The sequence below is a fragment of the Cupressus sempervirens genome, chromosome 3 (genome assembly GCF_028749045.1).
Source record: "Cupressus sempervirens isolate cs-2001-9-10 chromosome 3, ASM2874904v1, whole genome shotgun sequence".
Taxonomy (NCBI): domain Eukaryota; kingdom Viridiplantae; phylum Streptophyta; class Pinopsida; order Cupressales; family Cupressaceae; genus Cupressus; species Cupressus sempervirens.
The window spans coordinates 337,985,158-338,011,019 of record NC_143120.1 but is presented as its reverse complement, the minus strand read 5'-3'; the positions used below and the strand labels follow the sequence as shown (position 1 = coordinate 338,011,019).

Genomic DNA, 25,862 nt, shown 5'->3' with positions numbered 1-25,862 from the left:
TTTATATTTGAATCTAATCATTGAGAAATTTTAATTGAAATAATCCCTCATCTTAGATTGAATAGTGTTGTCCATATGGTTGATAATATAGTTGAAATCATGAGTTGGGTAATTTTCAATTTAAGAGAAGATTGTCTACCTCAAGTTTCATTTAGATAAAGAAAGAAGTTATAGTTTAATATAAAATACCTAAAATATAAACCTTACATAATATGTTATAGGTGTAGCCATTCTAAGGTTGCATTATTATCAAATTTGACTTTCTTTAATTCAGGAAAATTATTATTTGAAATACTTTAATGATGATATTACTTGAAGAATATTTTGAAAATATATTGTATTTATGTACCATATATGAATCATGATAAAAAGGTGTTAGATTTTCTTGTGATATTAAAACTACAATATGTTAGATTGTGGTGACTGATAAAAAATTTTGGCCCTATTTTATCGAGATTCATAGATTCACCACTAAACTTATGGCTAATTTATGGCCGACATGTTATAACCCTAAAGCGGTTTAATACTTGCATAAAAGGGCTTAGGGTTAGGGATTGTTTCATAATGTGATGTGAAATTGCTTCTTGCGGTGGTATTGAGCTGTAAGGGATTACTAATTGTAATAAAGTTGTAATCACTGGATTGTAATAATATTGGACTTGCAGTTTGGTGGACGTAGCCCAGGGATTGGGTGAACCATGTTAAATCTTGTTTTTATTTTTGTCCATGGTTTTATCCTAACACAATAGTATTCATGCAAGAACATTGTGATAATCCTTATAAGTGGATGACTATGTTTGGAATACCTAAGAAAGTGTCTAGAGTTTAACACCTATATGCACTTGCATTCTCTTGATGAGATCAATTTATGTTAAGTGTTCTCCTTCAAGATAAATGTTATTGAGGTGAAATCATGATGTTGAAAATATTGTAGACAAGTAGAAAAACATTTTGATTCTTTTTAATTACATAAATGATGCATGCATGGTATGTTATGATAGATTGTTACATTGACAATTATATAAAACTAAATTTTGTTGCATACAATTTTATTACTCTCATAAGTTTTTGTGGTTAGTTCTCTTTTAGTTGGGTTCTGTATCTTTCATTTCGAGAAACTTTTGGTACATCATAATTGTTTCGTAGTAGGGTGGAAATAGACTCTTACAATATTCTCACTCTCAATACACTGTGTGAAACAAGTGTCTAAAGTTCCTATCAGAGAGGTCTTGTAATGTCCCCATATCTTTAGCAACTCATTGGAGTTCTTAGCCTTTACATTCTCCAAAGGCTAAGTGGAGAAATAAGGAGAATTTGATTAAATTAATTTGTTATAAAGTCATTAAATAAATTAAAATTAAAAGGTGACTTTATATTTAATTGATTTAATTTTCTAGAAGCATAATTAATTATTGTATTGCAAGGGAGAAGCTTCTAGAGAGTGCATTAATTATTGGGAAGGGGGAAGCCTCTAGTAATTTAATTTTCTAGAAGAAGAATTAATTATTGTATTACAAGGGAGAAGCCTCTAGAGAATGCATTAATTATTAGAAAGTGGGAAGCTTCTAGAGAATGCAATTAATTAATATTTTATTTCTTTCTAGAAGGGTGAAGGAAAATAATAAATAGGGGTGAGAGCCTTATTGTTTAACATCCGATTATTGTGAATGACATGTGATAAGAACTTGGATGTGTGAGTTATAGATCTGTTCTTAGCATTAGAGGATGTCTATCCTCTCTTCTAGCATTCTAGACATCATTCCCTTGGCGTTTGGCTTTTAGAATTCATTGCTATTAACTCATTAACAGATAGCTTGGACGTATTTCTAGCTATAGACAGATTAGGTGTAATTAGTGAGTTGAAGAGTTTTTTATGTATTTGATTTTATGACGTTGGAGTAATTAGTGAGTTTGCTATGTATTTAATTTTATTAGTTTGAGAGCTAATATTATTTCAATGGTAGTTCAATCTTCAGTTTGCATAAATTCTTTCTTGTTCATGTTAAGTGGTTTCAAAATCTATGCAAAAACATTAGAATCTTTATCAGTAGTTGGTTCAGTTCTTAGGCATTTCTAGGGTACCCAAGTTCTCAAAATAATAAAATTAAATACATAGAAAGCTCACTAATTACTCTAGCATCATAAAATCAAATACATAACAAACTCTTCAACTCACTAATTACACCCAATCTGCCTGTAGCTGGAAATGCATCTGAGGTGCATGTTAATGAGTTGATAGCAATGAATTCCAAAGGCCAAACCCCAAGGGAATAACCCCTAGAATGTCACAAGAGAGGATATACATCCTCTAATGCTAAGAACAAATCTATAATTCACACGTCCAAGTTCTTATCAAATGTCATTCATGATAATTGGATGTTAAACATTGAGGTTCTCAAATCTGACAATAATATAAATTTTCTACCCCACAAGATGGCAGGAAACTACTCTGATACCACTATAATGGGCACCCTAGAAATGCTCAAGAACTGAACCAACTACTGACAAAGACTCTAATGTTTTCAAATGTATAGATTTTGAAACTACTTAACATGAACAAGAAGGAATTTATGCAAACTAAATATTGAACTACTGCTGAAATAATATTAGTTCTCAAACTAATAAAATTAAGTACATGGAAAACTCACTAATTACTCCAGCATCATAAAATCAAATACATAACAAACTCTTCAGCTCACTAATTACACCCAATCTACCTATGGCTAGAAATACATCTAAGTTTCCTATTAATGAGTTGATAGCAATGAATTCCAAAGGTCAAACCCCAAGGGAATGATGTCTAGAATGTCACAAGAGAGGATAGACATCCTCTAAACAAGGTAGAAGGAAAAGAATAAATAGGGGTGAGAACCTCATTGTTTCTAGCATCTAATTATTGTGAATGACATTTGATAAGAACTTGGATGCATGAGTTATAGATCTGTTCTTGGCATTAGAGGACATCCATCCTCTCTTGTGACATTCTAGACACCATTTGCTTGGGATTTGGCCTTTGGAATTCATTACTATCAACTCATTAATAGGTAGCTTGGATGTGTTTCTAGCTACTAGCAGATTGAGTGTAATTAATGAGTTGAAGAGTTTATTATGTATATGATTTTATGATGCTGGAGTAATTAGTGAGTTTTCCATGTATTTAATTTTATTAATTTGAGAACTAATATTATTTTAGCAGTAGTTCAATCTTTAATTTGCATGAATTCCTTCTTATTCATGTTAAGTGGTTTCAAAATCTATGCAAACTCATTAAAATCTTTGTCAGCACTTGGTTTAGTTCTTGGGCATTTCTAGGGTGCCCATTATAGTGCTATCAAAGTGATTTCATGCCATACTATAGGGGTAGGAAATTTATATTATTGTCAATTTTGCTGTTACATTTGGAGTGATCAACATTCTAGCAATTTCTAGCCATGTCCCCAGACAGACATAGGAGGACTGACAGTTCTAGAAGTCAGTGGTGTAATGATGAAGTTAGCATGAAGATGAATGATTTGCAAGAGAGTATGGAGAAACCTAAGTTTCATCAACAGAAATTGAGGGGGAGCTTTTCGAATCCAGAGATAATTGAAAGTGTAGTGAGGTATATGGATTATGCTTTTAGAAGGCAGAGATCAAGGTTGCAGGGAACGAAGTTTGAGTTTTTCACAACAGAAGTCCCAGATGCAAATGTACCTATATTTAGTATGACACTTGCTAGTCCTATCTGCAGTGTTGATGATGGACTTACTTCATAAGGACATGCGGTTGTGTCAGTGGCAGCAAAGGATAACGACACCAAGCTTTAGCAGGTTGAGGTTCGCAGAGCTCTTGCAAATATAGTTGATGCAGTTGTTATCACTAATACTTTTGACTCTCTTGAGGACAAGATTATTATTGAAGATTTTTATGTGAGATCTCATGGTGTTGCTATAGTGCAGGAGGTAGTTGCTTCCTTAAGTGGCATCGAGTCACATATAGAGCCATCTAGCTATGATGTTGGTGATGTGTGTGTTTCAGCAGAGTTGGTAGATGTGGGTGGATACAGGGAAGAAGAGGTTTCATAGATCTTCTATGGAGTTGCCTTCTGGTGACATTTTGACTTCTACATCATTAGGACAAGTTTTGGGTGCTAGGCTGCAGGACATGTGGTTGGTCCTGATGATGTTGGTTTGCAGTTGGTATAATGTCCACAAGGATGTCACATACTACTTCATTTGGAATCCAAGTGGAAGTTGGAGTTCATTTTGTTGCTGGATTGCTTGAGGACAAGAAATTTTAGGGAGGGCGGATTGTAATGTCCCCATCTTTTTAGCAACTCATTGGAGTTCTCAGCCTTTAAGTTCTCCAAAGGCTAAGTGGAGAAATAAGGAGAAATTGATTAAATTAATTTCTTATAGAGTCATCAAAAAAATTAAAATTAAAAGGTGACTTTATATTTAATTAATTTAATTTTCTAGAAGCATAATTAATTATTGTTTTGCAAGGGAGAAGCTTCTAGAGAGTGCATTAATTATTGGAAAGGGGGAGGCCTTTAGTAATTTAATTTTCTAGAAGTACAATTAATTATTGTATTGCAAGCATGAAGCCTCTAGAGAATGCATTAATTATTGGAAAGGGGGAAGCTTCTAGAGAATGCAATTAATTAATATTTTATTTCCTTCTAGAAGAGTGAAGGAAAAGAATAAATAGGGGTGAGAGCCTCATTGTTTAGCATCCGATTATTGTGAATGGCATTTGATAAGAACCTGGATGTGTGAGTTATAGATTTTTTCTTGGCATTAAAGGACATCTATCCTCTCTTGTGACATTTTAGACATCATTTTCTTGGGGTGTGGCCTTTGGAATTCATTGTTATCAACTCATTAATAGGTAGCTCGGATGCATTTCCAGCTATAGGCAGATTGGGTGTAATTAGTGAGTTGATGAGTTTTTTTATGTATTTGATTTTATTGTGCTAGAGTAATTAGTGAGTTTTCTATGTATTTAATTTTATTAGTTTGAGAACTAATATTATTTTAGTAGTAGTTCGATCTTCAGTTTGCATAAATTCTTTCATGTTCATGTTAAGTGGTTTCAAAATCTATGCAAAAATATTAGAATCTTTAGGAGCATTTGGTTTAGTTCTTGGGCATTTCTAGGGTGCCCATTATAGGTCTTGTCATCTGACACATTTCATTTTGTAATGACATTTACCTAGCAGTCTATTATAAATGTCGAGTGTAATTCAAATTTCATTTTTTATGTGTTCCTTTGATATGATGTATATGATTAATTTTGACAAGTTAGTCAAAATCTCTTATTAATTTGTTAACTATTGTTTTCTATTGTTTTTTATTGGTTCATCAAAGATGATTTTTTTTTTGATGTAATATATCATTTTGATGTACTAAAGGTGTGTTCCATAGTTTTAGTCAACACCTTTTCCTTGATTGTGAACTTGTGTATTTGCTTGTTTGTTTAATAAGTTAGTTGAACCTTGTAATTTTTTATGCAATTAAAATGGAAATTATTTTGACTTGTTGATATGTGGGTTTGACACTTGACTTAGAAACTTACAAATTTCATTGTCTTTCATGTTGCTAATGCAACATAAATTGTCAAAAATATCTCTTTACAATTCTTACATATTAGAAGGCTTTCTATGCCAAAACATAAGCTCCATCATTCGTTCCCTAAGGAAGAGGTTTAAATGATCTATCAATTTTGACCACTATTGAGAAACCAACCTAGTTTACTTAGGGCACATCCCCACTTTTGACCTTATCAAGAACTCATACTAATCAAGTTTTTACTTCAATAGATTAGTATCCAAAATCATAAATCATAATCACACACATCAAGATTTCATTTCATTTACATCTAAACATCAAGAGCATAAATAAGAGACTCAAATATCAACTATGCCTATGATTAAATGAACATATCTAAAATAGACTAAGTGCAACTCAATCAACTAATATTAAAAAAATAATAATAATCAAAACATGGTAGAATGATCCTAATTAGTTAAACACAATCGATAAAAGTAAAAGAGCTCCTGGAGAGCTTGAGTCCCTGCCTAATGCAAAGTTTGAAATTGATTTAATTTAATATATACATATTTAATCTCATTTTAGACAAATGAAACAAAAAGAAGCCCCATCAATTGAAATTGATTTAATTTAATATATATAAAGATTAAATTTAATTTTGGACAAATGAAAGAAAGCAAAGTCCCATAAGAGATGCTTAGATTTGCAATCTAGTTATAATATATATATATATATATATATAAAATTAAGAATTTAAAGTCAATACAATGTAGATGCATACATTATAGTAAATTAAAAGTTTATTTCTAATTTGTTAAATAGTAAAAATAGAAATTGGAATAATAAAAATAAATTCACTAAAGAGTAAAGTTTATTAAATAATGATGTAAGTTAAAATTATGGAAGAAATAAAGATCTTTTAATCAAACTAAGAGGAAATTTTATATTATTTGTTCTAGTTTTTTAAAAAATGTTTATGTTTATTTTTAAATAGTAATTCTTTTTTTTTTTTTTTTTTGACAAAAAGTTGGTTTGAGACTTTTGATTAGTAAAAATTAAAAAGAGAAAGCTTGAAACTTTTAACTCTCTACCTTTCTTGTCCATGATTTTTTAAATTTAATTTTATTCATAAACTTAATTAATTTTTATTCTAGTTAAAAAAACTTTTTTTAATGAAATTAGTGTTAATTTATTTTTTTAATAATTTAATTATATTTTGAATAATAATTAATTTTTAAAATATTTTATATTTGTTTAGATTTTCTAATTATTTTGGTTTAATTTAATAAATTTTCTAGAATTAGTAATGGTACCTTGTAGCTTTGCAATTTTTTAAAAAGTATTTTCCAAACTTTAGGTTGGAATTAAAAAATTTAGCTGTTGGAAGATAGAATGTCATTCCACTTTTGCAAAATTGTCAACAAATTTTATCTCAAAGTGGATAAGGTATGGTGAGTAGGCAAAAGCTTTCGATCATATAAAATATTGATATTGTGCTTTCGTTGTCACTGTAGAAGTGGTGAATATTTAATCCAATATAAAAAGGACATCTACTATTTAATAATAAAGATTTTAACAACTCCTCCATATATTAAAAATTAAAATGCAATTATCCATTGTGATGTGAATATCAGGATTTAACTGTGTGATTTTGAGTCAAACTCGATGACCCATGTTTCATGAGTAGTGATTCAACATGAATCCATCTCTCATGAGAATAAATGGAACACTTAGCACTCATTGGATCTAGGTGATGCTCACAGGGGTGAAGCATCAGGACTTCCCAGGAGGTCACCCATCCCAGTACTACTCCAGCCTAAGCGCGCTTAACTACGGAGTTTCCTCCACAGTTAAACCCAAAGCTTGCAACCCCATTTGCAAAACCTTCACCAAGTGTTGTGTCTTATGAACCATTCATTAGAAAGCCCCTTAAGCTCATCAATTGATAAGTAGGAGATGATTTCCACAGCTAGTCAAATTGTAATGTGAATATCAGGATTTAACTGTGTGATTTTGAGTCAAACTCGATGACCCATGTTTCATGAGTAGTGATTCAACATGAATCCATCTCTCATGAGAATAAATGGAACACTTAGCACTCATTGGATCTAGGTGATGCTGACAGGGGTGAAGCACCGGGACTTCCCGGGAGGTCACCCATCCCAGTACTACTCCAGCCTGAGCGCGCTTAACTACGGAGTTTCCTCCTACTTATCAATTGATGAGCTTAAGGGGCTTTCTAATGAATGGTTCATAAGACACAACACTTGGTGAAGGTTTTGCAAATGGGGTTGCAAGCTTTGGGTTTAACTGTGGAGGAAACTCCGTAGTTAAACGCGCTCAGGCTGGAGTAGTACTAGGATGGGTGACCTCCCGGGAAGTCCCGGTGCTTCACCCCTGTGAGCATCACCTAGATCCAATGAGTGCTAAGTGTTCCATTTATTCTCATGAGAGATGGATTCATGTTGAATCACTACTCATGAAACATGGGTCATCGAGTTTGACTCAAAATCACACAGTTAAATCCTGATATTCACATCACAATTTGACTAGCTGTGGAAATCATCTCCTACTTATCAATTGATGAGCTTAAGGGGCTTTCTAATGAATGGTTCATAACACACAACACTTGGTGAAGGTTTTGCAAATGGGGTTGCAAGCTTTGGGTTTAACTGTGGAGGAAACTCCGTAGTTAAGCGCGCTCAGGCTGGAGTAGTACTAGGATGGGTGACCTCCCGGGAAGTCTCGGTGCTTCACCCCTGTGAGCATCACCTAGATCCAATGAGTGCTAAATGTTCCATTTATTCTCATGAGAGATGGATTCATGTTGAATCACTACTCATGAAACATGGGTCATCGAGTTTGACTCAAAATCACACAGTTAAATCCTGATATTCACATTGCTGTGGAAATCATCTCCTACTAATCATGCAATTATCCAGCTAAAACAAAGATTAAATATAAAATATTATACTAAATCTATGTTGGTCTTCCAATATCTACTTGCATAAATATTGTGAGAACACGGGAAGGGCATATCTTCATTTTATTCAAACTAATAATATGCCTTAATTGATTTCATTCATCAATATTCAAATCCTCTATGTAAATTGATCATATAAAATGTGCCGTATGTCGTTGAGAGGAAACTATCACATCTCTCGTACTAAATATTGGCTTCTTGGAAAGGTGATCGTGCTGTGTTCTACGGGTCCTGTGAAATGGACAAAAATATTTACTCTCCTGTCTTTTAAAAATCTAATTTCCGCGTATAGTGAAATTTCTTGGATGGCTTACACGTTATCAAATCATTGACTCGGAAGTAAATTATTTAAAAAACGGCATTTCGTGTCTCCTTCCAAACCAGTTGTTTACAGGCGATCGAAAATTCTTTACTGGCAACAAAAATTTGCATGAGACGATTTGCGGGTAAACAAGGACAAGCAAATCTGCATACTTGGACACGAGAAAGGTTGATTTAATTTTCTTTACTTCTATTTAGTTGCAGTCCCCTCTGAAATCTACTATCCTTCTCGACGGCACTGGAATTCATGGCGGCTTCCTCTTCATCTTACCAACAATATGTGGAAAATCTTTCCTTCAGTGAATTTGTAATGGAAAATTTTCCTGAATACGATGCATTCATCAACCATCGAGGCCCTGACGTCAAAGCAACCCTAGCTTTAGCACTTTACGAATCACTGGAAGAAAACGACTGTGCTGCATTTCTGGATGATCAAGAGCTCAAATTGGGGGATTTAATCAATCCTGTCATAATAAATGCCATACACTCCTCTGTAGTTCAAATCGGCATCTTTTCGCCACGATATGCGGAGTCCCCCTGGTGTCTAGATGAGCTGGTTCTCATGTTGAGAACCAAGGCTCGATTTATTCCTGTATTTTGTGATGTTGAACCCTCTGACCTTCGTCACCCTGAAAATGGAGTCTATGCAACTGCTTTGAATAGACATAAGGAAAAGGCAAGATTCAGCAACGAGAGGCTTCACCGCTGGAAAGCAGCACTTCACGCTTCTTCGCTCGTCACTGGATACAAATTCAGCACATCTGATGAGTAAGGCTGAAATTATTTTTGATATTTAGGGTTTCCCCCCTTTTTTCTTGTAAATTGTTTCTGTTGTTTGCTTTCAATCCATTCTGATTAATATTTTCCCTTTATTGGTTTTGAACGCTCTTGATTTCTCCATTTACAATGATGTCGAGAGGCTCAGCACAACGATTGCCCTAGCTGTGCAACAAGAGGTTAAAAGGACGAGATCTAAGGAGGATTTAGAGTCATGTATAGCAGCACCGGTGAAGAAATCTGGTCTTTTGCCAAGAGATTCACATCCGGTGGGAATAGATTCCAAGCTTGGACAGATTGTAGGCTTGCTTGAAGACCCAAAAGTTAAAGTTATAGCTGTCGTTGGTATGGCTGGCTCGGGAAAGACATTTCTTCTTCAGAATGTCTACAACAGCACAAAATCCAGGTTCAGGGATTCAATTTGGCTCTCTATTTCCAGATCTTATTCTGTCAGGAATTTGCGATATAGCCTCTCACTTGGATTTAAAGAGTGAAATTGTGGATGCGGCCGTTACCGAAGAGCGAGCGGCTGAATTGATTCATCGTCGTCTTCAGGGGAAAAAATCTCTGGTTGTGCTGGATGATCTTTGGACTCTGTTTCCAGAAGATAATCTGTTTGATAAGCTTGGCCTGCCGGCCGATAAAGATTGCAAAGTTGTGATTAGCACAAGAGATAAGCGGGTTGCCTTAAATTCAAATGCTCATGTTTATAAGATGAAAATTTTATCAGATGAAGAGAGCTGGACTCTGTTCCAAGCCTATGCATTTGCAGAATGTTAGGGAAACAGAGCACCGCTGCTCATGGAAGAGGAGGGGCGGAAGATTGTGAAGAAATGCGGAAATTTACCCCTCGCTATCAAAAAAACAGCAGCATCTCTGGCGAAAACCACAATTGTCAGCAAATGGGAGTCGAAGCGGCGTCAGATCGAAAGCGTAGTTACTCCCCTTGGTGACCATAACCCTGTCATGGAGATCTTAAAATTGAGTTATGATTCCTTGCCTGTACATCTTAAGCCCTGTTTTGCTTATCTTTCTTTCTTTCCTGAAGATGAAGAGATAGACTGTGAATATCTGATAAATCTCTGGATACGAGAGAGATTCATCCCAGCAGAGCAGGATCAATGGGAAACGGGGTGGGAGTGGTTAAATCAACTCGACAATCTGTGTCTGATTCAACTGTGGGAAGATGTGGAACATGAGAATTTCAAGAAAAGGGTAGCCAAACACTGTAAAGTTCATGATTTGGCAATACAAATATCCAGAGAAAATAAATCTGCTTTTTCAGTTGAAGAAGCCTGTCAAAGCATAAGCAGAGGCTGTTCTCGGATTTTACTGGCCAAGAAAGATGTAAAAGATCTCCGCCCCCTGTCACAGAAGCGTCCTTTTTATCTCCGCGCACACTCTGTCCAGGAACAAGAAGATCAAAAGCATTCCGGCAAATTTATTTACCGCCATGAGAGGATTGCGTGTTCTTGATTTGAGCTACACACCAATCAGATCATTGCCTTCGTCCATTGAAAATTTGAGACTTCTTAGGATTTTAAATTTAAGGAAAACAGGGATAGAGGAGCTACCGGAATCATTGAAACATCTGAAGAATGTCTTATTTCTTGCTTTACCTTGGAGCTGCAGGGAATTACCAGTCTGGATAAGCGAACTTAAACTTCTTCTGCATTTAGAATGCACAAGGGTTGATTGCATACCGAAGGGATTATCAAAGCTAGTTTCTTTGAGAACCCTGCGATCATTTTGGTTGGAGCTCTCGATTGAAGAGGACGAATTCATGAGATTAGAAGATTTTAGCAAAATGACTCAGCTTGAGGAACTGTCTTTAACTGTAAATCATAAAATGGAGTTGCAGAGACTGGAAGAGGGGATTCTTTCCCAGCTCGTGAAGATGCGTCGTCTGGGAATCCAGAATGAAACTACAGAGCTTGCCCTCTTCTCCGAGACCATGGCCGCCATGAAACATCTGGAAATCCTTCGATTAGAAAAATTTACAGTGCCGGATTGGATTTGTGATTTTGTAAATCTGAGAGAATTGACGTTACTTTGGTGTGAATGCAGTGATTATCCAGAACTGCAAGGAATGCCCAATTTAGAGAAATTGGTATTAGCAGAGGGGAATTTTATAAAACACAATAGGAGGTGCAGAGAATTTCCGAGGGTGTTTGGGAAATCTGGAGGATTTCCGCGTCTTCGGTCCTTCCAAATCAAATACTTCGAAGAATTAGAGAAGCTTCCTGACTTGAAGGAAGAATCAATGGCCTGCCTGGAAGAGTTTCATCTCGTGGGTTGTCCGAAAGTGAAAAAATTGGGCGAGGGATGGGAGCGGTTGAAATCCCTGAAACGGTTCAATTATCTTTTGTCCGGGACAAATGAATTGATGAAGAACTTAGGAAAAGGCGGGGAATTCTGGGATAAAATGAAAAACATCAATCCTCAAATAACCATTTCTTGTTGAATTTGACGGCCAAGCATATATTTTACTGTATATTCTATTTGTCGAAGTAAAAAAACAAACAAAGAAACAAATCAAACAGGGTTAATGATATACTGTATGTTGTGTTGGAGACTTCAAAGAAACAACGCAAAAAATTGACCATTTCAAACTCATTGCGTGCAGTCAATAGCAAAGCTACATTGATTTTTCCATCATAAGAGATGTCTTCAACAACACGTGCATTTACCTCTCTCCATTCTTGGCCCTCAACCACAATACAGTCGAGAAATCCTAGGCTGATAGCAATGACGACTATATCCTTTAAATCCGATTGACGTGTTTCCCTCGCATGTTACAATGTCTTAATCTTGCTTTCCCATGGGCCCTGCTGAGGCCTATGTTGTGGTTTTGAACCGTATATCACCACTGTAATTATGATATTCTAAATTATCAATCAGTTCTTAAAAATTATTATAGAATATGTAATATTTTTATTTTTAGAATAAATATATGCTAATTTAGAATTCTGATGATAAAATATATTTAGATATTTTAAAATGCTAGATTTAATTGTCTTTAAATTCTAAATATTTTAATATGAATTTGGAAATGTGTTATTATTAATAATTATTACATTATTAATTTTTGTTCATTATATATTCATTTTTAGAAATTTAAATTTTTTTTTTTTTAATATTATTAAATATAAGTTAAAATCATATCCACATCGGGTCACCATTTGTCTAACATCAAAAGGAGGAACGAGCAAGTAGCTGATCTGTAGTCCATACACCATATTACAAAAAAAAAAAAAAATTACTAAATGTTTATCGAAGAAGAGACTAACAACTTGTTTCATACCAACTATCAACTTTAAATCTCCATCCAAGTCGGCCATGGCAACTGCCTATCTAACCACCCGAGCCTCATGGCTCCATCTTTGATCACTGTATTTGGATCTCTTATGATCTGTTTCAAAGGTAATGTCGGTGCATGGGGAGATGCATTAATCAAGAGGCATGGAGTTCTCCCCTCATTGAATTCATCTTTGTTTTCCGTAAATATGAACATTTTTGGGGCATCACAGCTTTCAACAATTATGTTTATCATTCTGCCTAACTTGGTTTTGCTAGGGCTTAGTCCTATCACAATGTCATTGTTACTTGCTTAACCTTCATTGTCCCCACCTCCATCCAGATTTTCAATTAGATTCCTCAGTTTGATTTGCTCCACCATTTCTTTGAGGGCGCCCTCAAAAGTGTTTGGTTTATATGTCTTAGCCTTTCTATCAAACTGTATTGCTCCATCTTTCAATGTCTTAGAGCATGCATTGGTTATCTTTGCCACTTGTTTTTCTTTCGCTTTATAACTGAGAGTGACCTACACACAGATTTTATGCATAATGAGTCTCTGTAGAGACTTAGTAAGGATTCTACCCCTATGTTTAAATACATCATTATTCCTAATTAACCAAATAGACCAAAGAAAATAAGAGGAAAAGATAGCCTAGAATACATTCAAGGGTTTGGGAAGACCAGGGATATTCCTACAGATGGAAAGGAAAGAGAGGAGCTCAGACTTAGTTTGGATGTTGAACTAGTTCCAGATCTCTTTGGTGAATACACATTATGAAAATAGGAAGGACATGAGCTCAAGTTTGGAGCAGAAGGACTAGGTGAAGGGAGAACCGTCAACGTTGTTCAGAGGGATTTTATGAAAAAGAGCTTTCCATATAAAATGTTGCACCTTAGGTTCCATTCTCTAGTGCGAATTAGAATAAAAATGTTTGGTCCAAGTTTTGTGGTTTAAATTGCATTTCCACTTGGTATTGAGATACTAAAAATTTTCATCATTATTTGATAGCATACAATAAAGGTACTTGGCTTTGGTGGAAAAGAATTTGGTGCCATCGAACCAAGCCAAAAGGGGACGCTTGGCTTTTTTTGAGGCTTCCTTAATCACTCCATATGTTCTTTTTTGAGACTAAGGGAGTTGAAACTTAGAGGCTAGGTTCTCCCATGATATCAGTTGGTTATCCAAACATAGATTGCTATAAGAGAGAATGCCTAGCCTATCCCATGTTTTTGTTGAACAACCTTGCATAAGCGCTAGAGGTCTTCCTTTCCTTTCCAGGTTCCACCATGGGTATCTATCTCCACATAGTTTGACTTGGTTGTCTATCAAATTAGCCCTACCACCCATTGTCTCACTTTATCCCAAGCTTTCTAGAGAGTTTTAAATATGACAAAACCTTCAACTTTAATCTTCCATTTACATGAAAGTAAGTCATGAATATGCATCCCTTTCCATGTTTTTCCAATACAACGTGCCCCTCTTCCAATATTATGTTTGATCAAGACTTTCCAGTGTTCATCTCCTTTTATGGACCTAGCAATTCATTTAGCAGCTATAGCAATTCCTTGTAGCCTTAAATCCTTTAGCCCCAACCCACCTACTTCTTACTTTATTGTGTACTACTTCTGGAGTTAACTGCATGCCTCTTCTTATTACCTATTCCATCGAACCACGAGAAATCCCTAATAATTTTTTGAATGCAGTAAACTTGATTTTGGTCGAATAACCAAGCAAAGGAGTAATACATGGTGTATGTTGATAATATCGATTGACAAATTTGTACTCTTCTTGCTGGAGATAAGTAATTGTTATTCTAGTTCACATATTACTAATTTATAATATAATATTAATACTTCTATATTAGTTTTTTATACATTTGAATTAATTTAAAAATATTTTTATATTTAAATTTTTTTTAAAAAATTGATTAGTAAATTTGAGATGATTATATATCGTACTAATTTATAATTATTTTATTATTTTATTTTTAGTACAAATAAGAGTTTCAATATATTTTAATATATATTATTTTTAATTTAGAATCTATTTTAAAAATTATTGTAAATTATTATAAAATATATACTCTATTTTAAAAAAATAAAAATAAAATTAGAAAATATAGAATGAGAATGATTAAATTATGATAACAAAATATATATGATAGTCAAGTTCCAAGACTGCATTGGCATATCACTCAAGATAAACTTCTTGTATAATTGAGGTGGAAAAGTGAGAAAATATCTTATAGTGGAGGAGATAGAAAAATGTGACAAGTTCATGATAAAGAGAACAAAAAATGCATAAAGAGAAAACTAGATAGTTGATACAATGAATAATGCTTGATTTAAAATCTATTCTAATGTCATTAGAAATCACGATGTTCACTTAGTCATGTGTCATCAGAAACCACAATCAAGTATAAAATGATAAACCAAACTTTGTGAACCATTCTCACACTTTGATTGAGAAACATGTTAGTAAATTAGTAAAGAAAGCTAATGGAACCTCCTAATATTTTATTGAGAATATTCTAAAAAGATGAATGTAAATGATTGGGAAAAAAAAGACAATCTAATGTTTTTTTTTTAAATATAAAATGAAAAGTATTAAAATGACAGAAAAAGTCATAAAAAAGTCATATGAAAAGTAGGGGTGACTATATAATTCCACGTGCATAGGCCTCTCACTCAAGAGAAACTTCTTTTGCGATTTAGTTGGAAGATGTGCACATGCGGAAAATATCTTATAGAGGAGGAAATATATATTGTATAGAAGAATGCAACAAGTTTGTGATAGAAAGAAAAAATAACATGTATAAAGAGAACAATAAATAATTAATAAAATAAATAATGCTTGATTTTAAATTTGGTCTAATGTTATTAGAAATCTACCATAACTTTTATGCTTTTCCTTAACTCCTTATCCCTATTGTCTTTCTAGGACTGGATTAACACGCATTTATTGACACCTCAGAATGAAGATTATAGTTTCTCTGCATTGGGCGTTTGGGCTAGAAGGATCATATGGAGCAACTTATTGAGCTTAGCAAAAAGTCTCTCATGGGTTTGTAAATTTCCTTCTTTCACCGAGTTAGCTGAAGTAGAAGTTAGTATTCTATTAGAAATGTTTTGGAATAATTGAGGTGGGGGGGGTGAATTGGTTACTCAAGGTCTCTATGTACCATTTGAACAATAAAACAAACATTTGGTGTTCTGCTAATCATGCTTTTGCTCAATCTCTGCTAGAAATATTGTCTTTAACATAAACTGTTTTGCATGATGAAAATATTATCAAATGTAAAATATAAAAAATATTCATCATAGATTTGACACTAGGATTTTTACATGGAAACCCAATTTTGGAAAAAAAAACACCAGCAACATGTCACCCTTTTCCACTCTTTCAAAGTTAGCTCTATTAGGAGCCAACCCTATTAAAGGTTACAAAACACACTGTTAAAAGTGACCTTGTTAAGGAATTTAATTACCCTATTACGAATGGCCTTGTCAAAGGACCTTGATCATTCTTGTTGGTGTTTTTACACTACTAAGCAACAAAATACTTAATACCAAGATGGTGAAGATCACAATAACCTAAGGATGAGCTACTTCCTATAAACAACTATATGTTCTTCAGATCTAGACCCAACTTCAACAAAATCATGGAAAATTTTCTACTCTTTTGGCTCTGCAAAACCAAGGTGAGTGCACCTGAGGGATTAAAGATTCACTACCTGATATTATATTCACATATCCTTCATTCCATAACATTTTATAATTGTATTCATCCCTTATAGAAGATTGGTCACAATTCTTCTTAGATCTACAAATAATTCTAGGCAATAGCAACTAACTAAGACTTAGAAGTTAAGTGTAAACAAGTGCTGACCAACTTTAACATTCTTCAAACATTAAAGTAAAATTGATTTGATTTTAAGCTTGATTCTTATTCATGGTTTCTCCATATGTAGACTGAACTCGTTGATCAGTGCGCCATCCATTGGGATTCAGAGTCTATCCAATTTCTTGACCTAATTGAGTGCATTACAATCAGTATTATCAACAATTCTCACTGAAACTCATTCTTACACATATCCTCCCTACTATCATGGAGATCCTATCATATTCATTGAAGCATTTATGTAATTCATTGAATTAAAAGAAATAGTGAAATGATATATAACTTATCCTAATTGCATTTAATTAAACAAGCTTTGCTCATGCAATCTCAAGATAATTAGGTAATAAAAATGGAGAAAAGATTCAGAAAGAAAAGATATGGGGACAGTTCATCTTTGTATTAATTCTCTTTGAAAATTGTATAACAACTGAAATAGAACTCAAAATAACTCAAGATAAGACACTAAGATTCTATAACATTAATGTATTCTCAAATATTTGCAAAGAAAATACATCATAAAATTTGCATCAAGGACTAGACCGAACAAAGTTTAGCAAAACTAAAATTGTACAATGACTCAGACCCTTTCTCTAGCCTTGGAATCTCACTTATATAGTGTGTGATGCAACAAGCTTTAGGCATAGAGAAACTAACAACTGTCATCAAGGGAGAAAATATTTATATTGTTACTATCATAAAAGACAAAAATTTGGTACAATAGAATGGTTTACATCATGAATATTCTCCCGTAGGGACCACTTCTATTTCACCTTTTGTTGCATTTCTTTGTTGATGAGAAGTTAAAGATTGGCATTATTGTTTTTGTAGCTCCTCAAAAGATGTAGCCAATGGAACTGATTGGGATGGACCTAGATTTGATTTTTGTAATTTCACTTCAACTTTAGGCTCCCCATCCACACCATCATGTGCTGTTAAAACAATATTTATATATGATTCTTCAGTTACCATGTCATCATTTTGAACCATTATGCTTATCACTGTAGCTGATTGTTCTTATTTGTCTTCTTCAACTTGAGTTGATGTGTCAGTTACTTGCATCCTATCTTGGTTTATTTATTCTTCATCAATTTCTCCAATCACTATCTACTTTGAGTGCACAAAATCCTCCATCCGTTTATTGAAAAATGTGTTTGGCCAATCAAAACTTAAAACTTATCACTACTTCTTGCTTACCTAATACCCTATTTTATTGATCTCAAAAAATTCTTCTCTGATGGAATTATAGAATAACTGCGCTTTAACAAATTCCTCATTTTTCATTTCCCATAGAAAATGTCCTTTTTCATTTATGATTGCATTTATTCTTTGGCACTATAGATCATCTAATTCTTTTCCCCATTCTTCCTTTCCTTTTATTTTATCTATCTTTTTAAGTGCAATAGGAAAGAGTTCAAATTTCTCACCAAGAGACTTAGAAATACAAATCATTATTCTTTTTTTCATTGCAACTCTTTTTTCATCAAAATCAGACAAATCATTAGTCATATCAAAAGTTTTTTCTACCTGTTCACAGGATAGATTAATAACTGAGACACACAAAAGAGTAACATCCTTATACCTACCACCCCGTTTATTCATGGACTTTAAATCATCTTCCCCACCTTTGATATATTCCCACTTGTTTATTATTTTCATCACTTGCTCATGAAATGTTGGCCAATCAATCTTATCTACTAGATATAAGATTATCTTCTTGATTTTATCATCATACATATCATTCGGCTCAACATGTAAGGCCTAGAGTTTATTCTTTTCCTCCTCAAATTCTTCAGTAGTATAGAATTATAGCCTTTGTGGAGTGTCAAGTAACACTACCAAGGGACTTGAATGATTCAATTAGGGGGCAAGGATAGGTAATTCGAGGTCAGTTTGACTCTCCCACTTTTCTTTTTCCTAGTTGTCGGTCCATCTGGGATACCTAAGTTTCTAGCTAGTGTATCCTATTCCCTCTCTCCTCATATGCCTTAAATATTTCTTCAAACTTGGCATTTAGCTCTAGGAATTTACCTTTATCTATTCAAGAAACTACCACCACAAAGTCCATCATCTCCCTAGTCATTTTAGACACTTTCTCATTGTCTACCTCATCTGATCTATAAACAATGATACTACCTGTATACTCAGCATTTGAAACTTCTTATAGCCTAGTTTTGTCTCTCTTTTCAATAGACCATATCACCAATGCTTGGTGATCATTTCTATATTTTATTCCTCTATGTGCTTGTAGGAGTTCCTCCTCAGTTATAATCTGAGTATCTTTTTCCTTCGTAATAGAATAAAAAACTATAGCATTGGCTATGTCTCACTCAGGTAAAACTAAAACTCCAGAGTCTCTTAAAAGTTGCCTTCCCCCTTCAAGGTTTAGTTGTGCAAATTCTTCCATAAATTTAGCTTTGATTTCCTCTTCAATCTTAGAGTCCAACTTATTTGGTTGCTCTTCTTTTATTGATTTACACTTACTTTCAAAATTACCAATGTTTCTTCTCCAAAAAAATTGGGCAAATGCTCTAGTTTTTACAAAATTTTCATCATCAATAATTTTTTGGGAAGCCTGTGCAATCACATGATCTATTTCTTTACCTCTATAATCAGTAATAGTAAGATCAAAAGATGGAATAGGAGGCTCCTTAGTTACCCCTCCTTCAATATTAGTAGTTGTAATCACAATGTCCCTTCCCCCTCCAATTTGCCTCAACTATTCTCTCAAAGATGCTTCATCATCTATTTTGAGTGGAGTCTAGAATGGTGAATATTCTCCTATATGAGAAGATGAACTCTGCTCTATTCTCTTCTTCTTGGGGAAATGTGTGTCAAGAGGGCTTTCAAACCTTAGTCTCTTGTATGGAGGAACATATCATATATGTTCTGGGTCACTACATACCTGCCCTTTCTTTGTAATGTATATTTCCCTAGGGTCACAATCATTCTGCTAACCAGTCTTCTCTCCACCTTAATAGCCTCATCTAGGCATGCTTTTTTTATGATCTCTTTCTTCTCATTCAATGTTTGCATGATACTAGAAAAGTTATTCATTAACATATCTATCTTCATGCCCCAATATTTCTTATCTGCTAAGGGATCATATTTAGGCTCAAAAACATTCATAAAGTATAATATTTTACTACAAACTATCTATTTTTCTTTTATAACCTCTTGTTCTTGCAATGAGAACTTATTTCTGATTATGTCCTTAGGAAAATATATAGTTTGTATCTAAACCTTAGCCTTACTCCTTTCTCTGAGGAGGTCATAGAATCCCTCTAAATCAACAAAATGGGCATGGGATTGGGGCATCTGATATTTATCTAAAAATTTCCCTAGGCTTCTCCATCCCTTTTTAAAAAACAAAAAATTATGAATGATAGTAATCATTGGAAAGAAAGTACCTTTAGATTTTCCTAATAAATCCCTCTCCTCAACTGATCCGATCTGCCATAACAACTCTCCAATCCCTACCTTCAAAGTTACTTGGTATGGTAGCACATGTGGCTTTCCCAAAATAGTTGTAAACTCTAAAAACACTAGAACCAACATAGGGAATGATATCCCCCCAATTATGGCTCACTAATAGCTCTTTTGCATGATCTTTAGGTCTTATTAATATTAATAAGGACTATGGTATTCTAGGGCTATCCCCTTTCAACAAAAATCTGAGCCTTGAGGAAAAATACCTATCAAATCTAACAAAGCTACCATTAGTTACCTCCCATGTCATGTCTACACTCCATAACTAAACCGAAAGTCTTTATCCATCACTTTCCAATTCCAGTTTCATCTCCTTGGAGAAAAAGGCAACTCTTTTGTACAAACAGATATACATCAACATTGAGTACTAGTAGAAGGGCTTGTTAAATTTAGATTGTGCTATTCTAATCAAACCATTATGCATTTCTTCAGCTAAGAAGGTAGCAAAATCCAGAATTGAACTCATTCAATATTGTAGAGTTTGAGCAATAATAAGAACAATAAAGTTGAGGATGTTGTCTTGTTCATCCATACCAAAAAATTGGCAAAGAGAGAAATATAAGGCCTATGCCCTAGGATTAAAATATTTTTTCAAGAAGTGCTCAGGGGTATTTTGCATGACTAAAGGCAATGATCCAATTTTAACAAAGTGTTGCTACAATGGTCCTCCCCTTAGATATACCCTTTGTGTGTCATATCTAGCTTGGAGGTCTTCCATGTCAATCTTCTCATGAACAAAATGATTAGGGTTCAACTTGAAAACCTCTCTAATTAGTTTAGGTGAAACCCTAAAAAGTTTATCCCCTACATGGGTTTTTGGCACCCTAGTAATTGGATCATACTTCTTGGCCATATCTGCCAGTAGGTCATCATCAAAGAAGACTCTAGGGACAATCAGTTTACCTATGTCAAATTCCCAGATGTTTCTTATTAGAGTATCAAATTTCCTTTCTACAAACCACTTCTTAAAAAGTTCTAAGCCTCCCATAAACACTTCAACATCCCTCAACTAGTTTGCTTTAACATAGAAACTGTCACTGACTAGTAACCTAGGACTTTTTGGAATCAATTCTCTTTCATTTTTTGATAGTGGAATTTGTTCCAAAAAATCATCATGAACTACCCTCTTCATGTAATCTACATGTCCATAAAAATCCTTGCATGGAGGCATTGTCTATAATTTATCATAATACAATCACAATTTTTTACTTGTCAAAAGTTTAGACAACTTACCCGCTTTTCTTGCTTCTTCAGCTCTATAAATCACTCTACATATTGTTGAAAACCTTGAAAAAGTATTGCCTTAGCTCTTGGAAAAACTTGTGCTATGGTAATTTTGCAATCATGTAGCTCAATAATGGTGAATTTGGAATTTTACTATAGCATTAAGCTCACATGAAGTGTCATTGATCAAAATTAATATTCTAATAGTAAAAAATTTGTGCCATGTTATGAAATTTGCATTTCAACCATTAATCATCAAGCATCGAATGACTTATTTTAAAATTAAGATTCTACATTAATTTCTTTTTACAAATTGCCATGTGTCAATAGGGTGTATTCCTGCATTTCTTAAAATCAAAGCACTTTCACAAAGTGGTGAAGTGTGGATCGTTGATCTTCTAAAGATTGACGATCACAAACATCCTTACAACTTTATAATTCTAGGTTTAAATTTATGGGCCCACTTGTACACTCATTTTCCCACCTAGTGAATACATGGACCATCCCATCAATTAACATGTTCCATATCACCATGCTTTTGCATGCTAGTGTGACGAAGCAAATTTCTCAGCAATCTGTCTCACTTGTCCACATGGCAAGTAGATGCTTCCCTGCTTCAACTAAAGTTCAGTCATTTATGTTTTGTAGGAATGTGTTTTCTGTTGATCTTCCCTAGATCAATGATGTACATAGATCATGCCCTTTTAATCCAATTAGCAAAGTCAACCGATAAATGAATTGCCTTTTTCCCACGTGTTATGAGAGTCACCAACTATACATACTACATTACCACCTTTTTAAAAACTTGTGGGCCCATGACCTCATCAAATGCTACATGTCAAATAGGTGCTTTACTACATTAGATAATCTTCATGCATCTTCATGAAGAGGTAATATGCCCATTGTTGATCTTCCCAAGATCAACAACTCAATAATACAATACCAAAGATGGTCCTATTGCTCAGTGGAACCAATGAAATTGCTTGAAATTCAAATAGATTTGATAACTTTAGGCTTTTGTGGCACAATAATTGAGTTAACATCACCAAAACCACATGGCAAGAAGGTGCTTCCCCACATTCCATAAAATTTGAGGAACTTCATCTTGCGGGCAAGTGCTATCCATTGATCTTCCCAAGATCAATGATGTATGTATCTTATGCCTTTTCAAATACTTCAACATCTTGCATGACATCACTGCAGATACATGTCAAGTAGGCACTTTACTGCTTTACATAAAATTTACATGTCTTCATGAAGCGATAATATGCCCACCATTGATCTTTCCAAGATCAATGATGTACAAATATAACATCAAAAGTGACCCCACTTCTCAGTTTGACCAATGATATTTTTGGAAATTCCAACATGCTCTAACAAATTTGAAAACTTCTGATGAATTTTGACGTTCTCCCATCTTTGTGGTGTATTAAAAGTTGAATGTCACCAAATGCTATGTGGTAGACAGATGCATTTCCGCAATTGCTAAAGGTCAAGCAATGTTTCAATGTGGGCATGCACTCACCGTCGATCTATCCAAGATCAATGATCAATGAGAGTAAACCATAGTGGTTAAAATATCTCATATGGTATAAAGGAAACAACAAAGATGAAAACAAAACCATACTTAAGGTAGGGTTTACTTTGAAGGGTTTTTCAATTCTTTAAAAATAACTTAAAATAAAAACAAGAAAAGGGTAAAAAAAAAACTTAGCGTAATAATCTTCCCGTGAGAATTTTTATAAAACCTAGTTTCCAAAATTTTGAAAAACTTAGGCACAATAACAAAGGTTTGATGAAAATTTAACAATCTCACCTAGGGTTTTGGCACATTTCACAATTTTAAGCACATGACTAGGGTTTTTCACTATAGGGTTTAATAAATTTATAAAGGGTGAAAACCTAGGCCAACAATGGCTCTGTCTAGGGACGAGGGATGAGAAAAATTCATACGAGGGCTCAAAATCCCTAGGAGAAGCAAACCACAAACTTGACCAATTTTTATTTGACACTTCTGAGAGAGCAATAGCATAGGAAAATAATATACAAGGGCTATACGAAAGACACAAAGAATTTACAAAATGTACAGAAAATCCTAAACTACTATTCATGGAAAAGACAAGTATTTTAGAAAAAATACCTCTTCAAGAACTCTCCATGAACTGACAGTTCAAGAATATTTCCTAATAGATCCTTCAGAATATAAGATTCCTCTCCCAATGAGGCTTCCACTAGATAAGGACCTAGCCATACTAGACCAAATTTTCCATGCTTTCCTTTATCCTTGAATCTAGCATTCCACATGAGAACTAGGTCTTCAATTTCAAACTTCTTATTTACTAACTTTCTATCATATAGTGTTTTGACTTGTATTTGCAATTTTGCAATTTTAAAAGAAGCTTCCTTTCTAGTCTTAGTTAACCCTACTAATTCATCCATCCTCTCCTACATACCATCAATAATATGTTCATCATACATTTGAATGTAATTATATAAGCCTGCTAGATTGTTCTGAGGCATTCTTGCCTAGATCCCATATACAATGCCAAAGAGTGCTACACCTATGGCTTTCTTCACTGTCACCCTGTCAGCCCATATTGCCAACTATAGTTTAGAATCCCATGCCTTTTTATTGTCATCTAGAGTCCTTTTAATGACTTTTAAGAAGATCTTTTTTGTGGATTTAGCTTGTCCATTTCCTTTTGGATGGTATGGAGAAGATGTTGATTTTGTTATGCCATGTTTATCAAAGAACCTTATGAAATCCTCTGACCTAAAACACATTGCATTGTTAGTTACGCTCTTTTTTGGGCATCCAAATCTTGAAATGATATTGTTTAGAAGAAAATTATTTACAACTTTACTGGTAGCATTCCTTGTTGGAATAGCCTCTACCCATTTTGTAAAATAATCAATGGCTACCAAAATCCATGAATAACCAATGCTTGATTTAGGAAATATTTCACCTATAAAATCTATGCCCCATTGCTGGAAAGGTGCCTAGACTTCTACTAGTTTTAAAGGGTTATTCCCAAAAAAAAATTAGTTTACCTGCAAATCTCTGACTAGCATCATATTTTTTAACCATTACCTAAGCATCTTTAAAAAGTGAAGTTCACTAGAATCCATCTCTCATCACTTTGTGGGTAGTAGTTTTGGCCATATAGTGTCCCCAAAAAACTCCTACATGCATCTCATTTAATATCTCCTTGGATTTCTCAAGATCAATGCATTTAAGCAAAACTCCTTCAAAATTCCTCCACCATAAAGTGTTTCTAACAATAATGTACCCGATGGACTATAATTTTGTGCTTCTTTTCTCATTATTTGTCAAATGGGATGGGGCTTCCATGTGTTGCAAGTAATATATGGCATTTGTGTCCCATTCACAATGATCCATATCACATAAACCTGATCTAAATCATCTACTACCATATTTACCTGATTTGCATCTAGGTTTGATTGGGTCATAAGCTTTGCTAGTTCTTGACCTCTTACTAATTTTGTGATCTAGATATCAATGTCAAATTCATAAATCTTTTTGATCCATTTGCATCTTTTGTCAAACATTTCTTGCTAAGAAAATATATCCTTTATAGCTGCACTAGGTACAAATAGTACAACAATAGCACCTACAAGATAACATCTGAAGGCTTTAACAACTTTTTCCAAAGCATAGGCTTGTTTCTCATTATCTCATACTTCAACTCAGCAAGCTGAAGGGACTTACTAAAGAATACAATAGGGTTTTCATACCCTTCTTCATTCTTCTGTAGTAGAACTACTACCATAATATGGAAGGATGCAAAAGAAAATATATGCATTGGTTTTGTGTAATCAGGAGTTCTAAGAATTGGAGCATTTTTTATAGTTGTTTTAATATCTTGAAAGGCTTCTGAAGTTTCATCATCCCAATTGATAATAACTCCCTTTTTAAGCATTTTAGAGATTGGTCTACTAATTTCAACAAAATTTGTAACAAACCTTCTTAGAAAATTGACTTGCCTAAAGAATGATTGTATTCCTTTTACATTCTTTGGCTTAGGAACTTTATCAATGTCATCCACTCTTTGAGGATCTATTTTCACACCATCCTTTGACACTATATGTCCCAACAATCTTCCTTCTATTACTCCAAATGTACACTTCTGTGGGTTCAAGGATACTCCATATTCTAGGGCTTTGATGAAAATCTTCTCTAGATGTCTGCAATGGTCCTCAACCTTCTTGGAATATGTTGTGAGGTCATCTTGGTATACTACCATAAACTTGTTAATATAATCATGAAAAGCCACATCCATAGCTCTCTGAAAAGTTTCCCCTATATTAATTAACCCAAATG

The 25,862-nt window shown here is 34.0% G+C and overlaps 1 protein-coding gene and 1 pseudogene across 1 annotated transcript; both read left to right on the top strand.

Annotated features, from left to right (window-relative positions):
- Nucleotides 1–8,842: 8,842 nt before the first annotated feature.
- LOC149566365 (putative 2' cyclic ADP-D-ribose synthase BdTIR) lies at nucleotides 8,843–12,534 on the top strand. Its single transcript, XM_089819746.1, has one exon. The coding sequence runs from the start codon at nucleotides 9,083–9,085 to the stop codon at nucleotides 9,605–9,607; it is 525 nt and encodes a 174-aa protein (XP_089675872.1). The 5' UTR covers nucleotides 8,843–9,082; the 3' UTR covers nucleotides 9,608–12,534.
- LOC149566364 (putative disease resistance protein At1g59620) lies at nucleotides 9,657–12,534 on the top strand (annotated as a pseudogene).
- Nucleotides 12,535–25,862: the final 13,328 nt, after the last annotated feature.

What these genes read in the sequence shown, in the direction of transcription:
- LOC149566365 (XM_089819746.1), top strand. Translation starts at nt 9,083, where the DNA reads ATGGCGGCTTCCTCTTCATCTTACCAACAATATGTGGAAAATCTTTCC.